General features: G+C 43.7%; 1 protein-coding gene across 2 annotated transcripts in view; it reads left to right on the top strand.

The window, feature by feature from the left end:
* The window catches only part of fam110b (family with sequence similarity 110 member B), a 54,990-nt gene extending 40,308 nt beyond the window's left edge, over positions 1–14,682 (top strand). For both annotated transcript variants that reach the window (XM_006806187.3, XM_087850640.1), the window contains exons 2-4: positions 1,596–2,180; positions 3,826–4,229; positions 7,586–14,682. In XM_006806187.3, coding sequence (XP_006806250.2) covers positions 2,058–2,180; positions 3,826–4,229; positions 7,586–8,495 — 1,437 coding nt within the window. In that variant the 5' untranslated portion in view covers positions 1,596–2,057 and the 3' untranslated portion in view covers positions 8,496–14,682. The remainder of the gene's footprint in view (positions 1–1,595; positions 2,181–3,825; positions 4,230–7,585) is intronic.
* Positions 14,683–14,833: the final 151 nt, after the last annotated feature.

Below are 14,833 nucleotides of genomic sequence, written 5' to 3'. Positions count from 1 at the left end.
ACTCGGCCCTCCTTCACTGAACACAGCTCCCCCTCCTCCCCCATCGCTTCACCTGCAGGAAGCGACAAGATGGACACGGCAAACCTCCGTTAACGAGTTACTGCGCATCGCCCCGTGTGTGGGGCTGGACGCCGTCAACGTGTTAGCTAGCTAACCACGCTAACGAGCTAACCACGCTAACGCCATGCAGCCCAGAGGCGCTGCACAGCCTAAAATCCTTTCATTTTCTCAAAAGTTGACAGCGCGCCTTATGTATGAATTCTGGTTGTGCTTGATGGCCGCGAACCGATTTTATGTGGTACACAGCGCTCAGCAATCTGTCAAAAAATGTTTTAGTACGACTTTGGTAAGCTACGGTGCTGCAGCGCTTGATGGATTGTCAGAGCATTACGGCTACCGAGGAGCCTCGCGGAGTGATACGTACTGTGCTTCAACGTAATATTACCCTACTGTGTATAAGGACCATAAATGGCACCTGTTAAGAGACGTGGTTACAAAGAGGATTTCAAACTCAATGCTGTCAGTCACGCAGTAGAAGTTGGGAACAGAGCAGCTGTGAAATCTGTCTTTGTTACTGTGCTCTGCGTCTGTTAGTTTACATTTTGACTGCACAGTTGTGAGCTCTTTGTTATGCACAAAAACAACATTGTTCTCTTTTATTTATGGAGCGTGATTATTTAATAAATGCTCATAATTTATTTTTGAGTAAATTTTATGTACATCTATGCTCCATGTTAATAAAAGTGCCTGTGTGACATCTGGGACACAGCTTTGACTAAGAACTCTCTTTTTGTTCTTACTTTATGGCTTTAAAAAAAAAAAATCGAGATATATATCTTATATCGCCGTCCAGGTAAAAAATATCGAGATATGAATTTTGGGTCATATCGCCCAGCCCTACTACAAATACACACAGCCTCTCTATCACCTGACCACACTGCTGCAAGTGCTACGGTTATGAGCCGAGTTACGCCGTGTAGCAAGTTTTGTGAGGTGCTTTTTTGATATTTAATGGATCGGATTACATTTTTTATTTCTCACCGATATCCGATCCAGTAATTTGGGTCAGTATCGGACCGATACGATACGTAATATCGGATCGGTCCATCTCTAGTCTGTAATATGGAGCCATGCTGCTGTACATCAGGAGTGTGGTCTGATACTGAATTTCTGAAGTAATCAACACCAGAAGAAGACATCTGGGTACCAACATGTGTTGCTTTAACACCCCCAAAGATCTTCTAAGCTACTCATGTTGTGCAAAATGCTAGCTTTGAACTGTGCGTGGACAGTGGGCCCACTGTGGCTCACAGCATGACAAGGTGTCCTTGACCAAGATATTGAATCCTAAACTGTGCCATCAGTTTGTGTGACTGATGAAATGCCCAAAATAAGCACCTTGTGTTTGAACAAATGTCTTTTACAGATTGGATGAAGGCAACAACGTTTTAAGATGTTTATATAACTGTTGTCACCTTGCAGGGACTTCCTCTGTGGTATGGTCCTGGCTATTCCTGCTATTGTTGCTAGGTGCATGTCAGTGTGTTACCCTAATCTGATTGGCTTTTGTCTTTCTTTCTTTTAACCTCTTTCAGATCGTGTGGTGAACTGAAAAGAACGCTGAAGCAAAGGTGGAGAGCAGCAGGACTTTGGTCTCCTGCTGTCCCGTGTTTTTGCTGGAAACCCCACTTCTCTCACTGCCCAGTCCACTCCTACTGTTCTTTCTGTTCGTTCACTCTCCTTCTATCATCTATCTGCCATCTTGCTCGACAAATAGGTCAACAGAATCCAAGCGCCAAAAACTAGGAGACCATCTCAGCTGTTTCTGTAGAAGCACTGCTGATAGAAAGAACACAAGTGGATGTAACTGCCCCCACCCACAGAGTTTGGTTCAGTCCCACGGGCGATGAGACGAGCCAGGAGCTTCATCTTTCTCTAGACACTTTCCTCTACACCTTCTGTCTTCATGCTTTGGGGGTCCTCAGGTGCCCCCACCCCGTGTCGACCCCCCCACACCCGTTGCCACCACGGCAGACCACCCCAATCGCCTTGTTGCCATGCCGACAGAGACACTGACTCCAGCCCTGCCAGATAGCAAGGCTGCTGGCCCTGCAACGCCCTTCAGTTCCACTGTACCCCTCCGCATCCTCAACAAGGGCCCCGAGTACTTCAGGAGACAGGTACTGTGTGTGTTAGGATGTACGTAGATCTGTTCAGGGAAATGTTGGATTGAACTGAAGCGTCAGAGGTCATAACTTTAAGAGTTTTGCCCACGAAATTCCAGGGTCGAGCTCATTTGTATAACCGATATAATTCCATAATAATCGGTCATTTGTGAGTCGTATAATACCGTGTTTTAACCCTTTAAAGCCGGTCAGAGCAGCACGCTCCGTTTTGCGTAACTATTTTTAAATCCCGGTAGCTCTGCAACCACGTAAGCTAGCGCAATAATTTTTTTTGCATATGAAACCGGAGGAGTTGTACTTACATCTTATGCCATCAGCTTGTCCTCGGTCACAGTTTCCTTCCACATATAGCTTTGCAAAAACTGCATAAAAAGCACTTGCAGCAACAAAAACATAATATTCCAGAAACACGCTTTGCCGATCCGATCAGCTGTTCATAACACTTCCTATGTTGGAATAGATGTCAGCGCGAACTTTTGCATGTCCGCCATTACCTGCCCGAAACCGGAAGTGACATCATTTTACGGAAATGTAGTTTTTTTTTACCATCAGGGCCTCATGAGCCTATACTGGTGTTTTTAAAAGTTATGTTTGACTTTATGACTTTCTGTGTCGTTTCTGGGATGCTTAGGACTCATATTGCACTGCTGGAAATAGTTTATTTTGATGCATATGCTGCTTTTTTGCAAATTTGCATTATAATATTTATTTTCGTTTTTCCTGCAGTGTATAAAAATTGGTGTATTTCAAAAATAAAACTATGAAGACACTCAAAATAAATTTCCTGTGGTGGGAAACTATTTTGTGCAACTTTTTTGTATTTACAGTTTTGAGGGATAAGCCTCTTAAATTTCTCTAACTAGAAATATATGTTAAAAAAAACAAAAACGATTTTCAATTTTTTTGTAGTTTATTGCACTTTTTTGCAATTTATGTAATTACTATGCACTTAATGCATACATATTATTACAAAATAGGCTGTAATGGTTGTATTGATGTATAGCAACTTGAAATGCTCCCAAAAATGGCTCCACAGCATGTAAAAATATAGTGTAAGCTCTGGTGGACTTGGTTCTATGGTAGGTCTTAAAGGGTTAATAACCGCTGATCAAAATGCCTGTACCATTTGTGACTGTATTGTACAGTGAAACTTGTCTTAAAAAGAACTAGCTAGCTCTTTACAATGCAATTAATATCCTGTTGTAGTAACACCCACTGTACCATTGTCAGGAAAAGCTGTCCATCCATTTGGAACTAACACTGGTCTTAATCCACGTCACAGTTAGAGTTGTATGATGCCTAACTTAGTGATGACTTAACAGACAGATGATTGGATATTATCCAGGCTCGGGGCTAAAACTGGGAATAAACTGCCTTGTGAATCCGTGAGGCTGCGTTTGTGGCTATCGGGTGTTGTTGTTGTGAACCATGCAACACAATTGCAACAACTTTTGCATGACTTTGGAAGCCTTGTAGATATGCACTTAGCTGTAAATGTTTAAAGTGTGGGAGCTTGTTGCAAATTTAGGGCTAAGATATCTGTGAGAAACTCAGAAAGTCCTAAATATAAATACCCTAACCCTAGACTAAGGTAAGGGACTGATTCAATGCCATGTCTCTTTTTTAACCTGTGTCTCAGGTGGAACCAAACCCTAAGCGCCTCAGTGCTGTTGAAAGACTAGAAGCTGATAAGGCCAAGTATGTCAAGAGCCAGGAAGTCATCAATGCCAAGCAGGAGCCAATCAAACCGCCTGTGCTTGTTAAACCACCTGCTGGCCACCCCCTGCTATCCAAGAGAGGCTCTGGCATCGGTGGAGGAGGCAGTGGAGGCGGGTTACCTTTCAAAGCATCCAATAACAATGCCAAGTCAGACACGTGCGCAACAAGCTGTGGCAGCATCAAACGGGAGAATTTAAACCTAGAGATCCTAAAAAATCTGCTAAACTCATCGTCTTCTTCAGCAGCAGGATCTGGAGGCGGAGCTAAGAGTGCTGTGCAGATGAGGTCAACGGGTGGAATGCCCAGGAGTTGGACGCCATCGGGGTAAAATAATATAATTTTATCTTATATGTAATCAATAATTATGTGTTGCTCAAATATCTCCATTCAGAAAGGTTCCTCTAAATGTGTTACTTTGAGTGTAACTTGGTTATATTTGCTACAGTCCTGTGAAAAGCTATATACAACCTCACTGCTGCCCAGTTCAGCCTGATCATCGAGTGTGACCACAGCTGTAAGATCAGAGGTTTTGGCAGTTTGCTAGTCTGCAGCGGTCAGGTGTGTTAACACAATGCCACAGTCTTCCCAGGAGTGCACGTCCCAGCAAATTCCCCCCAGCAAAGACCATGCAGCCTTCAGAGAAAGTGCAAAAAGCCCACGAGCTACACGTCAGACTCCGCAGGCCTCAGTTAGCAGGCGGTTATTTGTCCAAGGTAGGCTTGGATAGCATGGGGGGGTCTAGCCGAGGGACCCTTACTGGATACAGATGGTCGGGAATCAAACCCCTGACATGAAGTTCCAAAGGCGTGTAGTGTTTACCTCCAGGTGAAGCAGAGAAAGTGCTGATAGGGATAGATCATCTTTCTGATTGGTAGATGACGTGCTCTACCGCCTGAGACACGACCGCCGAAGCTCTGACTGAAAGAAGTAAAAGAGTTGTGTCCAAAGAGGAAGCCGGAAAAGGCACAGCTTTCCAAAGTGTTTCCACTGTTGTGAGGACAGTTTTAAAAAATATTAATAATGAAAAATCAAAGCTCCAGCTCGGAAAAGCTTCTGAAAATAGTTTCTGCTAAGATGCTCACTGTGACTAAGTTTAAAGAAAAGTCTGGAGGTCAGTGTTGATATGCAAAAAGACAAAAATATGACAAGCAAAATAAGAAAGCAGGTGAGTCACAAGCAGGAAGTGAAGTGAGCCTGAGATGAGCTGCAGTGAAGACAAATGTGGCTTCTGGTGTATTCGAAACCTACAGATAATGACCAAAAGACAGCCGGCCGTCATAACTTGTTCGTATGCACTTTAAATATGCAAACAAAGTCAGCTAAAAAAATATTGATAAATAACCAACATTTGTAACGTTTTATACACAATTTACATACAGATTTTTGTGTCCTCGCGATTCAATTAGGTTTAATGTCCTATGAACAGACGAGACCAAAGTGGAGACAGCAGCATCTCTACTTTGATTTAAGAGCAAAACCAAACGGCACAAACCTCTCACACCAACTGTCAGCATGGCGGCGGTGGGATGATGATTTGAGCGCCTCACACAGATGAAGACGATGAAGTACGATTTAGACCAGGCTGTCATAGACAGCAGCAAACTGCGTTTGCTATTACTGATGATAATAAGAATCGTTTTAATTATACTAACGAAATGATTTCCGTTGTTGCTGAATGTCTTACAGTTTCATTTCTCAGAGATGCTGGAGAATCTGAATTTTGTGAGTTTTTTTGTTTTGTTCTGATAGAAATGAGACCTGGTTTCTGTTTTTATTAGCTCGAGCTTTGCTGCTTTCTTGGTGAATTCCTTTTGTTTCCCTGTCTCGTCGCTGCAGTCATCACTACAACTTTCTGGCTTCCTCCTCTGATAGTTTCAGGTTCAGTCAAACCTTCTTTTTTCCCTCAGCGGTGCAGGCTCACAGCATCATTACCTCTTTCTCCACTTTGGCTGTTGGTTTAGTTTAGTTGTAAGAACAAAATAGGTTGGTGGGCACGTTTCGAGAACCCTGATATTTCTTGGGAAATATTAGTGATAAGGCCCAGTTATCACAGAAACAACAGAATGACTGGGCCACTGCAGAGGCTTGAGTCTTTTCCTCAACCTGACTGAAAAGCTGTGGACAGACCTTAAGCTAGCCGAGCACAAACAAAGATCCAAAAACCTCAATGATTGTAAAGAAGAGGGAGACAGAAGTCCTCCACAGCGATGTGAGAGTCTGATAAAACCATAAAGAAAACGACTACTCCAGCTGTGGCTGCTCAAGGTGGTTCAGTTTAGTTTTCACAGGACTGCTGCTGAAAAAAGAAGTTTACTCAACTGACTGCAAAAAATATTTTTCCTTTTTATGTCTCCTTGATATGACGATTGTTTGTTTTTTTAAAGGTATGTTATATTGTACACCAGAATAATGGTTTCAACACGTGTTTCTTCAGTATTTAAGTGATCTAGTGACAGTCGTCAGTCTTTCTGCTACACAGTAAACAATAGTTGCTGATAATAACTTACTTTCCAAATTGTAAACAAATCCGGTGTAAAACGGTGCTCATGTTGCTGCCATGATGTAACGCAAACTTTACATTGTCACATCAGGGCGTCTCTTTCTTTGGCCTCCAAACAGTGAAAGTCATTTGGGCGAGCAGGATTTGGCGATGAGCGCGTTCAGTAGCATGCACGTGCTAAACGGCAGTAGCATGCACAAAGCAGACACTTTAAAATTACGTGACAGGACTTTAGATAATGTTTTTTCTCACTCTGAACTTTTGAAGTAAATATAGTTCCATACGCCGCTGTCAATGCTAATCCACGTGTCGGCTGTCCACAGATGGCACCTATTTAACGTAGCCAAATACCGTAAGAGCTGTGGGCGGTGTTGCCAACTCCTCAGTAAGGAAAATCGCTATTGGCTGTCCTAAAAGTCGCTAGAAGTCGCTAAATGATGTCATCACCTAATTTGCATAATTGGTCATGCTAATGTAATTGCAACCTACGTTGTTGGAGAGAGAAATAACATCGTGGAAGAGACATGAAGTGAGTAAAAAACGTCCTAAATGCATTTAGAATTTATTTAGAACTACAAATTAAATTTCTTTTAGCAATTATTGTTTTTTAATGTCACAATTCCAACCCTGCTCCTTTACCTGGGCTTGGACCGGCAAAAGTGACCCGAAATAGGCACTCTGGTGGAGTTACTGTGTGTGTGTTTATGAGTAGTTTTAAACCTGATCCACAAAACAGCATAAGAGTAAAAGAGTAAAAGAAGAACTGACTGCGTTACAGCACCCGCTGCTTGTTGAGAGTAAAAGCGATATGCGCTTTCACGTCTTTTTTAAGCGACTTTTTTAAGAAAAAAAGTCGCTAGGGGGTCTGAAAACTCGCTAAATATAGCGACAAAGTCGCTAAGTTGGCAACACTGGCTGTGGGCGGTGATAACATTCAGCTGTGCGGTCACGGAGTCTCTTTAGTACCAGGAGGTTCCAACACCAAAATCGGGGCTTGCTCTGGTGCACATCAAAAGTAAATCTAGCTCTGTGCTTAACAGCAACCGCTCCGTTGGCTCGTGTTCATTAACTTGGCTGCTGATGGTGGTTTATAAAGGCGAATTTTCAAAAGCTAAGCTACCATCCAAATACTTGTGTCTGTGTCTTTATTTCGTTTTAGCTTTCTGTTTTCTGCTCCTAGGATGCCGTTAACCTATCGGTCTACCATGACTCTTAACGAACAACCGCCCGACTCGACTCCCAGTCCCAGCACCTCACACTCCCTCCGATCCTTCTCCCATTCACTGAAGGTTCCCCCGATCAACAGCGGGGGGCGTCGCAGTCCGCAACAGGGAGGAAACCTGAATCTCAGCAGACGAGTCCACGATGAGAGAAGCGGCGAAGGAGGCGTTATGGATCGTTCTCGGTCCCCGCTGCCACCTCTGCTTACTTCCCACTCATCTTCCGACCTCCTGCGGCTGTGCAATGGCAAGCCGCTCCGTACCGCACGATCCAGTAGCTCCTCAGCTCCGCCCCTCCCTCCAAAACCTAAACCTTCATCCCTCCCTCCTCCTGCACTTTCTTTGTCACTGCCTCCCCCTCGTCCGGCCCCGTCCCCCTCACCTTGTGACAACACCACCCCTCAGTCGCTACCTTGTGATCTTGGAGATCCTTCAAAAATGTTAGCTGATCCTAACCTCGAGCTAGAACCTGGTTCGTCGGTGGCACGCCGCTCCTCGCTGCACAGATCTAAATCAGACCTGTCAGACCGTTACGCCCGGGCTGGAGCTGACGTGGAACGCTTTTTTAACTACTGCGGACTCGACCCCGAGGAGCTGGAGGCGGTCGGTCCGGAGAACTTTGCACGGGCCAACTCGGATATCGTCAGTTTGAATTTCCGATCAGCCTCTATGATTTCCTCTGACTGCGACCGTTCTCGGCGATCTTCCAATGACGGTCTGTCAGATGGGGATGAGGGTGAGGACGAAGAGGAGGAGGCTGGGGAGCGTGTGCCATATGGCATTTCAGCTGTGGAGCGAAACGCACGGGTCATTAAATGGCTATATAGCATAAAGCAGGCGAGAGAGTCGCACAAAGTGTCCCATGTTTAGAAGTGGAGCTTCTTTAGGCTAAAGACGAACTGTCCTAATCTCTGAAGGAATCACTGCAGCGGCATTTCTCACAGATAAAGAGGTTGTTGTCTTATTGCTGAACGAAAACTTTTTCAACTGTGTGCAGCTGAATGAAAGAGGGAGGAGTGCACAGGTGTAACCCAAGCAAGGTAAGGAAAGAGACAAAAGAGTGTCTGAAGATTATAGAAAAGACAAAGACTGCAGTCCTCCGAAGTTTAGAACAAGAAAAACACCAAGAACAGAAAGAGGAAAAGCAAATTCAGTGGCAGTTAGCTGCTTCTCTGTGGACACTGTATGAACTGTTGTGTAAGCAACAGGAACAAAAGTGAAATGCATTTGTCCGAGGATCCATAATGTGGCCATCGCAGTAGCAAGGATTCAAGAGGTTTCTCACAGAGGACATTTGGACTTGTCAGACATCAGTACGACTGACACTGTTACATGTAGCCTTTGACACCTGCACTCATCGTCTTTGAAATGTTCCTCAGCCCACTTTTGTGCTCTTTCATGGTCACATCCTCAGTAGGAAATAGTCGGCCAGTTGTAAGTGGTTGAACATCATCTCACCTCACAAATGCTGTCTGCTAGAAAAATAAATAACTTTAGCTAGCACAGAAATATTTCATACAGGCCTCAGTCTTGCTTACATTTATCGCTCATTACAGATACTTTGGATATGTTCTCCCTTTGGGACACTAACAAACAAAAACCTAACCTCTGACCCTGTGACTGAGTTTGCATAGTAAATGTATACATGTGATAAACTGAAAGCTTAAACGACAACGACCCTGCTAAGTGGGTTTGTGGATTCAGCATTAAATCAGCACATTTCTTGGACGGAGGCAGCTGTCCGTCACACAATCTGCCTAAATTTGCACTCAACGCAGCGCATGTAGCTTATTGCTAAACCATTGGTGAATGACGTCACACTCGTGGTTCGTCTAGCACCTCCCAGAAGTTCTTCCTCACAGCACTTTTCTGATTGTTTGAGGTGATCATCTCCCCAGTTTCCTGCTTTCGCCTTATCAGAAACATCAGTAATTCAATTCAATTCAATTCAATTCCATTTTATTTATATAGCGCCAAATCACAACAAAAGTCGCCTCAAAGCGCTTCATAGATACAGAGAAAAACCCAACAATCATATGACCCCCTATGAGCAAGCACTTTGGCGACAGTGGGAAGGAAAAACTCCCTTTTAACAGGAAGAAACCTCCAACAGAACCAGGCTCAGGGAGGGGCGGGGCCATCTGCTGCGATTGGTTGGGGTGAGAGAAGGAAGACAGGATAAAGACATGCTGTGGAAGAGAGACAGAGGTTAATAACAGATATGATTCAATACAGAGAGGTCTGTTAATACATAGTGAGTGAGAAAGGTGACTGGAAAGGAAAAACTCAATGCATCATGGGAATCCCCGGCAGCCTACATCTATTGCAGCATAACTAAGGGAGGATTCAGCGTCACCTGGTCCAGCCCTAACTATATGCTTTAGCAAAAAGGAAAGTTTGAAGCCTAATCTTGAAAGTAGCATCATTCACTTACAGTAATAGGGTTGCCAACTTTTTAGCTAACAAATACGGGACACTCTGGCATGCCAGAAGCACAATACACAACCAGCTGGGTGTAGTGCACATATGCACTGTATGTGACATTGCAGGTAATGGTCAATAAATGGGACATTTAAGGTGGACTAAGGGACAAACCAGTGTTTGCTCATTATACAGCTAAAACGGGGCAGTTGGCAACCCTGGACAGCAACACTGGGAGGTTTGGGTAACAGTGCAGTTAACAAATACCTGTTGCTATTACCCACGGTTAAACAGCACATGAATTTTAAATAAAAAGTGAAAATCCTTATCAAGTAGCACCTGTTGCCATAACTTGAGTTGTCATTGTTCATAAGTTGGTGGAACGGAGTCATCGTCTGTGCTTTCCTACAGCAACAAGTCCAAATGTCCACTGTGAGAACAGCCGTGCTGACGAGGCTGCTAAACACACCTTGTGAAAGGCGCCGCTGCAAACACGACTGAACTGTCGGAGCAAACTCGGTAAAATCGCTTGATATTTGCGTAAAGTGACTGTTAAAGGATGGATTGATGACTTCGCCAATTGCCTCAATGAAGTTGCTGCAAATTGTTGAAAAACTCTGAAATAAAGACATCGGAGCGGGTGGTGAGTGAGACAAGAAGGAAAGCAAGGAACATGAAACAAAAACTAATGTCACAAACTCTGAGCATATTTATGTGGTTACACCATCAAACCATTACACTCGTTGGCCTTTATCGTGAAATGTCTCATTACGCCTCCATGTCAGCCAACAGAACATTTCAGCGGAGAGTTTAGGTGTTCTGAGGTGGGAATTCAATCAATTCAGGTGTATTTATTTAGCACCAGATCACAACAGCAGTCACCTCAAAGCACTTTACGCTGCAAAGTGAAGAGTCTACAGTATTCTAGAGAAAACCATGACCTCTAGTTTCAATTTGACAGCTTTTGATATAAGCCGTGGCTTTAATGGGAATTTCCCAACTACTCCATCTTAAGGTCACAGAGGGTTGGAGCCTTTCCCCATTCAGGCAGCCATTGACCACTCGAGTCAAAATTAACTGTGCTAATGAACAGATTTCTTCCGTGTGGCTGCTTTCATGACGTAGGGTGACATCAACACAAGTGTTAAAGTACCAAACCTTGACTTCACGCCGCCGATGTCAGTGGGACTATTAAACAGAACTACTGACTTTTCTTTGGTGGCACCCAAATAAACCAAACGCCCGGCGTTGAAGAAGCTGAAACAATCAGACCTGTAGATGTATCCACAGACGGTTCAAACCTTTATTGCAGTGGAAACCTAATGAGAATGTGAAGCTGCAGGACACCAAGACTCTCCTGTCAAAACAGTGTTGGTACAAATCATCATGTGTCACCACGTGCAAAAACCTACACTGAAAGCAATATTATGCATACCGTGTTGCAGTGCAGAACAGTGTATGAAGGTGTCAGACTGAAGTGTTGCTCACGCTGATTGCACCCTGCGCTGACTCCATCTCTCTGCTGTATCCAAACCCTCAGTCAGTCCATCACAGGAGGAAAGTCTTTCACTCGGCCTTTGTTTGCTCCTAATAATGACGGTGGCCGGATTACGAGTTCCACACCACCCTTCACATCTGTCTGCAAGCCGCTGACATGTCTGAAGGCCTGAAGCCATATGGGTGTGAATGCAGTGCCTCAGCCAGCAGTTCCATCTACCCCACCACCACCTCCTCCTTTTAGCTCATTTACAGGTCTGCAAAGGTCCAAGCGCCCTGCTGGCTTCACTTCACTGCCCCTCATACTGCACTGCAGATAGTGTTGGTGCTGTGGAAGCATAAACGTCTGAAACAGCTGGAGTCAGCTCTGCAACGTTAAACTGAATTTGGGTTGGGGGTAAGATGGCTCACATGTTAGTTAAGCTCCCTATAAAGCCGTCCACTTTCAAATGCAACCAAAAACAAGGTGCTTGCTCTCAGTGTCAGAATATAAATGCTTCACTTAATGGACACAGCTGCTGCCAGAGGTCTTACAGCTTTGAATGTTTCATACTTACAGAACTCCAGGTGCAGCGTAGATGCAGTCATAAGTGAATGTAACATGTGAAACATTTCTAAATGCACCTGTACATCACTGGTTAGCTGTTCACACAGTGCTCTCAGGTACAGGAACAAGGTCTTGTTTCCTGAAATGATGCACAGGGTCGTGTCTTTGCTGAGCAGTTAGGGTCACAGTATAATGCTTGTTCTTCTGAGTAATTATGAACAAAGTGTATAGCTGTAATAATCTCAAAAACCCTCCAAACATCAAATTCTTGAAAATAGCACGTGCCTCGTGAAACACAAAAACTCAGTTCAGCTGCTAGGAAACAAGGAAACGAGTACCAGGAAAGCACTGGTTTTCTCTGAGGACTCATTCTCCCAGCAGCCTCTGCACCTTATAGGAGACGCAATGAGTTGTGTCATGAGTCCAAGTGTCAGTATGCCTTAAAAGGCTCTCATCAGATCCAGAACCAGCGATTGGTTAGATGCTTCTTCAGTCAATGAGCACACGCTGCCAGCACAAGTGAAAATGGTAGTAAACATGAAAGCAACTGAAGATACCCACTTAACATTACAGAGGATATAGGGAATAATTAGATGATGCTGAACAGTGATACTGTCAGCATACTGAATATAAATATTACCTCTAAAATGTCAAACTAGTGCTCTGAAAACATTTTAAAAGAGTCATGAAATTCATTGTTAAACTCTGAGATATACAAATGGACTGATTCTTATATCCGGTCGTTCAGTCTGACGTCACTAGCCGTGTCTGGGCCTAAACTCCGCTGCAGGTCCATATATCAAACGATCACTATGGCATTACTGAGAGTTGAAAAACTGTCTAAAGTCTTTCATCTTTAATAAAATGATCAGCGTTCTGCTCTACCAGGTGTAACAATTGAGTTTAACATCCAGGCATCCATGAAAACGGAATTTATGATATTTAACGGAGTTAGAAGTTAGCAGGAAGTTAGCTCGCTAGCTAACTAGCTAGCTAGCTTCTATCTTAATACAATATAGCATGTCCTGACTGCGGGGGTTTGGAAACAAATTAAAACGTACAGCTCTGTTATCACTTCCAACATAAATGAAGACAGAAAACTAAACAGCAGTGACGTTTGTAGGGTTACTGAAGTTTGGCTAGCTGGTATATAATGACGTGCTACGTGACCGCTAGCGACACAGCTATGTTAGCATAGCATAAACAAGCTAACTTTTTTTCCACTGGATAAAAGTTAACGTGAGTGTTCTCGGTGGTCAGGAACAAATGTAATGGCATGGCAGGATGTTGTAAAAGGACCAAACTTCAGCCAGGAGAACAACTGAGATAATCCATCCACAATACGAGGTTAGTCATTCATATACTGCTGCATGGGCTGGGCTGTAGCTACATCCTAAGGTTTTAAAAACTGAGCTTAAATAAATGATTAGCGGTAATAAAAGCCGAGGGAGGTCAACAGTGATAACTGACTGTTTTAGGAGCTTTTTGAGATTAAATAGAAGAAAATACAAAACATTAAACATGTTAACAACACAAAAGCATATTAAACGCAGACTACTTTAGGCCCGGAAGTAGGATTCGTCACGTCATCACTTAACGACCGGATAGCGCTTTTCTACTCTGTTTGGTTAGGAACGTGCAGCGACAACACCCGATTATCAGCAGCAGGTTATACGGTTTGGGTTACAAGAAATGTTTAATAAGTCAAAGCATTGTTTTTAATGACAAGCAGGCGAAACCCTCCAACTGCATGTATGCAAATGTTTGACATAATTAGCCCACTTCTCCTAAACCCTTTTTTACTATGTTTTTGGTCTTAGTCATTAGTTTGATGTTTTAGTGAACACAATGTGGTGCTTCCTGTGTAAAGGATAATTAACAGTAAAGCAGGACACTCGTTACCATAGTCGTGCAGTGTCCGAGGGGCTTCTGATGATTTAGGTTAACATACACCATTCACAATAGTAACAACCCCACCCCAAGCTCAGAGTTGTAAGACAAAACACCAACCAGTTGTCAAACACAGTTGTCATGAGTTGCGGGATGTTTAATGTTCCCAAGACAGTGGGTGTGAAGTGAAGCCAGCTGGAGGACCGGCCCTGTCCTGAGGCTGAGCCTGTTCCTGACCCTTCATTTGCCTCACGTCTTCCCAGCATCCTTTGTGGAATCAAGCAAACCCTGCTGCTTCTCCCCGACAGCGTGGTATGGCAGCAGCGACATTGTGTGCCATTCTCACTTTTGTCGACATGATGTGCTTTTCCTTTGACTCCGGGACAGAAGGATCTAGAGTGGTGATTGTTTTACTTTTCATTCAAAGTGTAAATACTGTAAGAAAATGTATATATTTGATTTTCAAAGGACGGTGTGTTGTGTTTCAGTTTTTTCTGTGTTATAAAAGACCGGGAACAAAGCTCTGCTGTTTTGCTGTTGCCCTCAAACAGAACTGTCTGATTGAGCTGGGCACGACTGTTTCAGTGTTGATCATGTTTTTGATGTGGAAACTGTTACATTTTGCTTGATTGGGAGAAAAAAATTACAAAAATGTCTTCGTGTTTAGTTTCTTTTGCATTATTTCAATAAATGTCTTCTTTTCCCATGTCCTGCCGCTCATGTTTGTAAGTGTCGACCTGTTAAACTGAGATGGTGGAACCTGAGCAGCGCTCTCTGCAGTCCACACATGAACCTGGGCTGGCACAGACGACTGCTGTGATCTGGTGCTACAGAAATAAACTGAACTCGTTCA

Source organism: Neolamprologus brichardi, chromosome 14 (genome assembly GCF_056152115.1).
Source record: "Neolamprologus brichardi isolate AB-2024 chromosome 14, ASM5615211v1, whole genome shotgun sequence".
NCBI lineage: Eukaryota > Metazoa > Chordata > Actinopteri > Cichliformes > Cichlidae > Neolamprologus > Neolamprologus brichardi.
The sequence above is the reverse complement of the archived record's forward strand: the minus strand, read 5'-3'. Positions and strand labels throughout refer to the sequence as shown.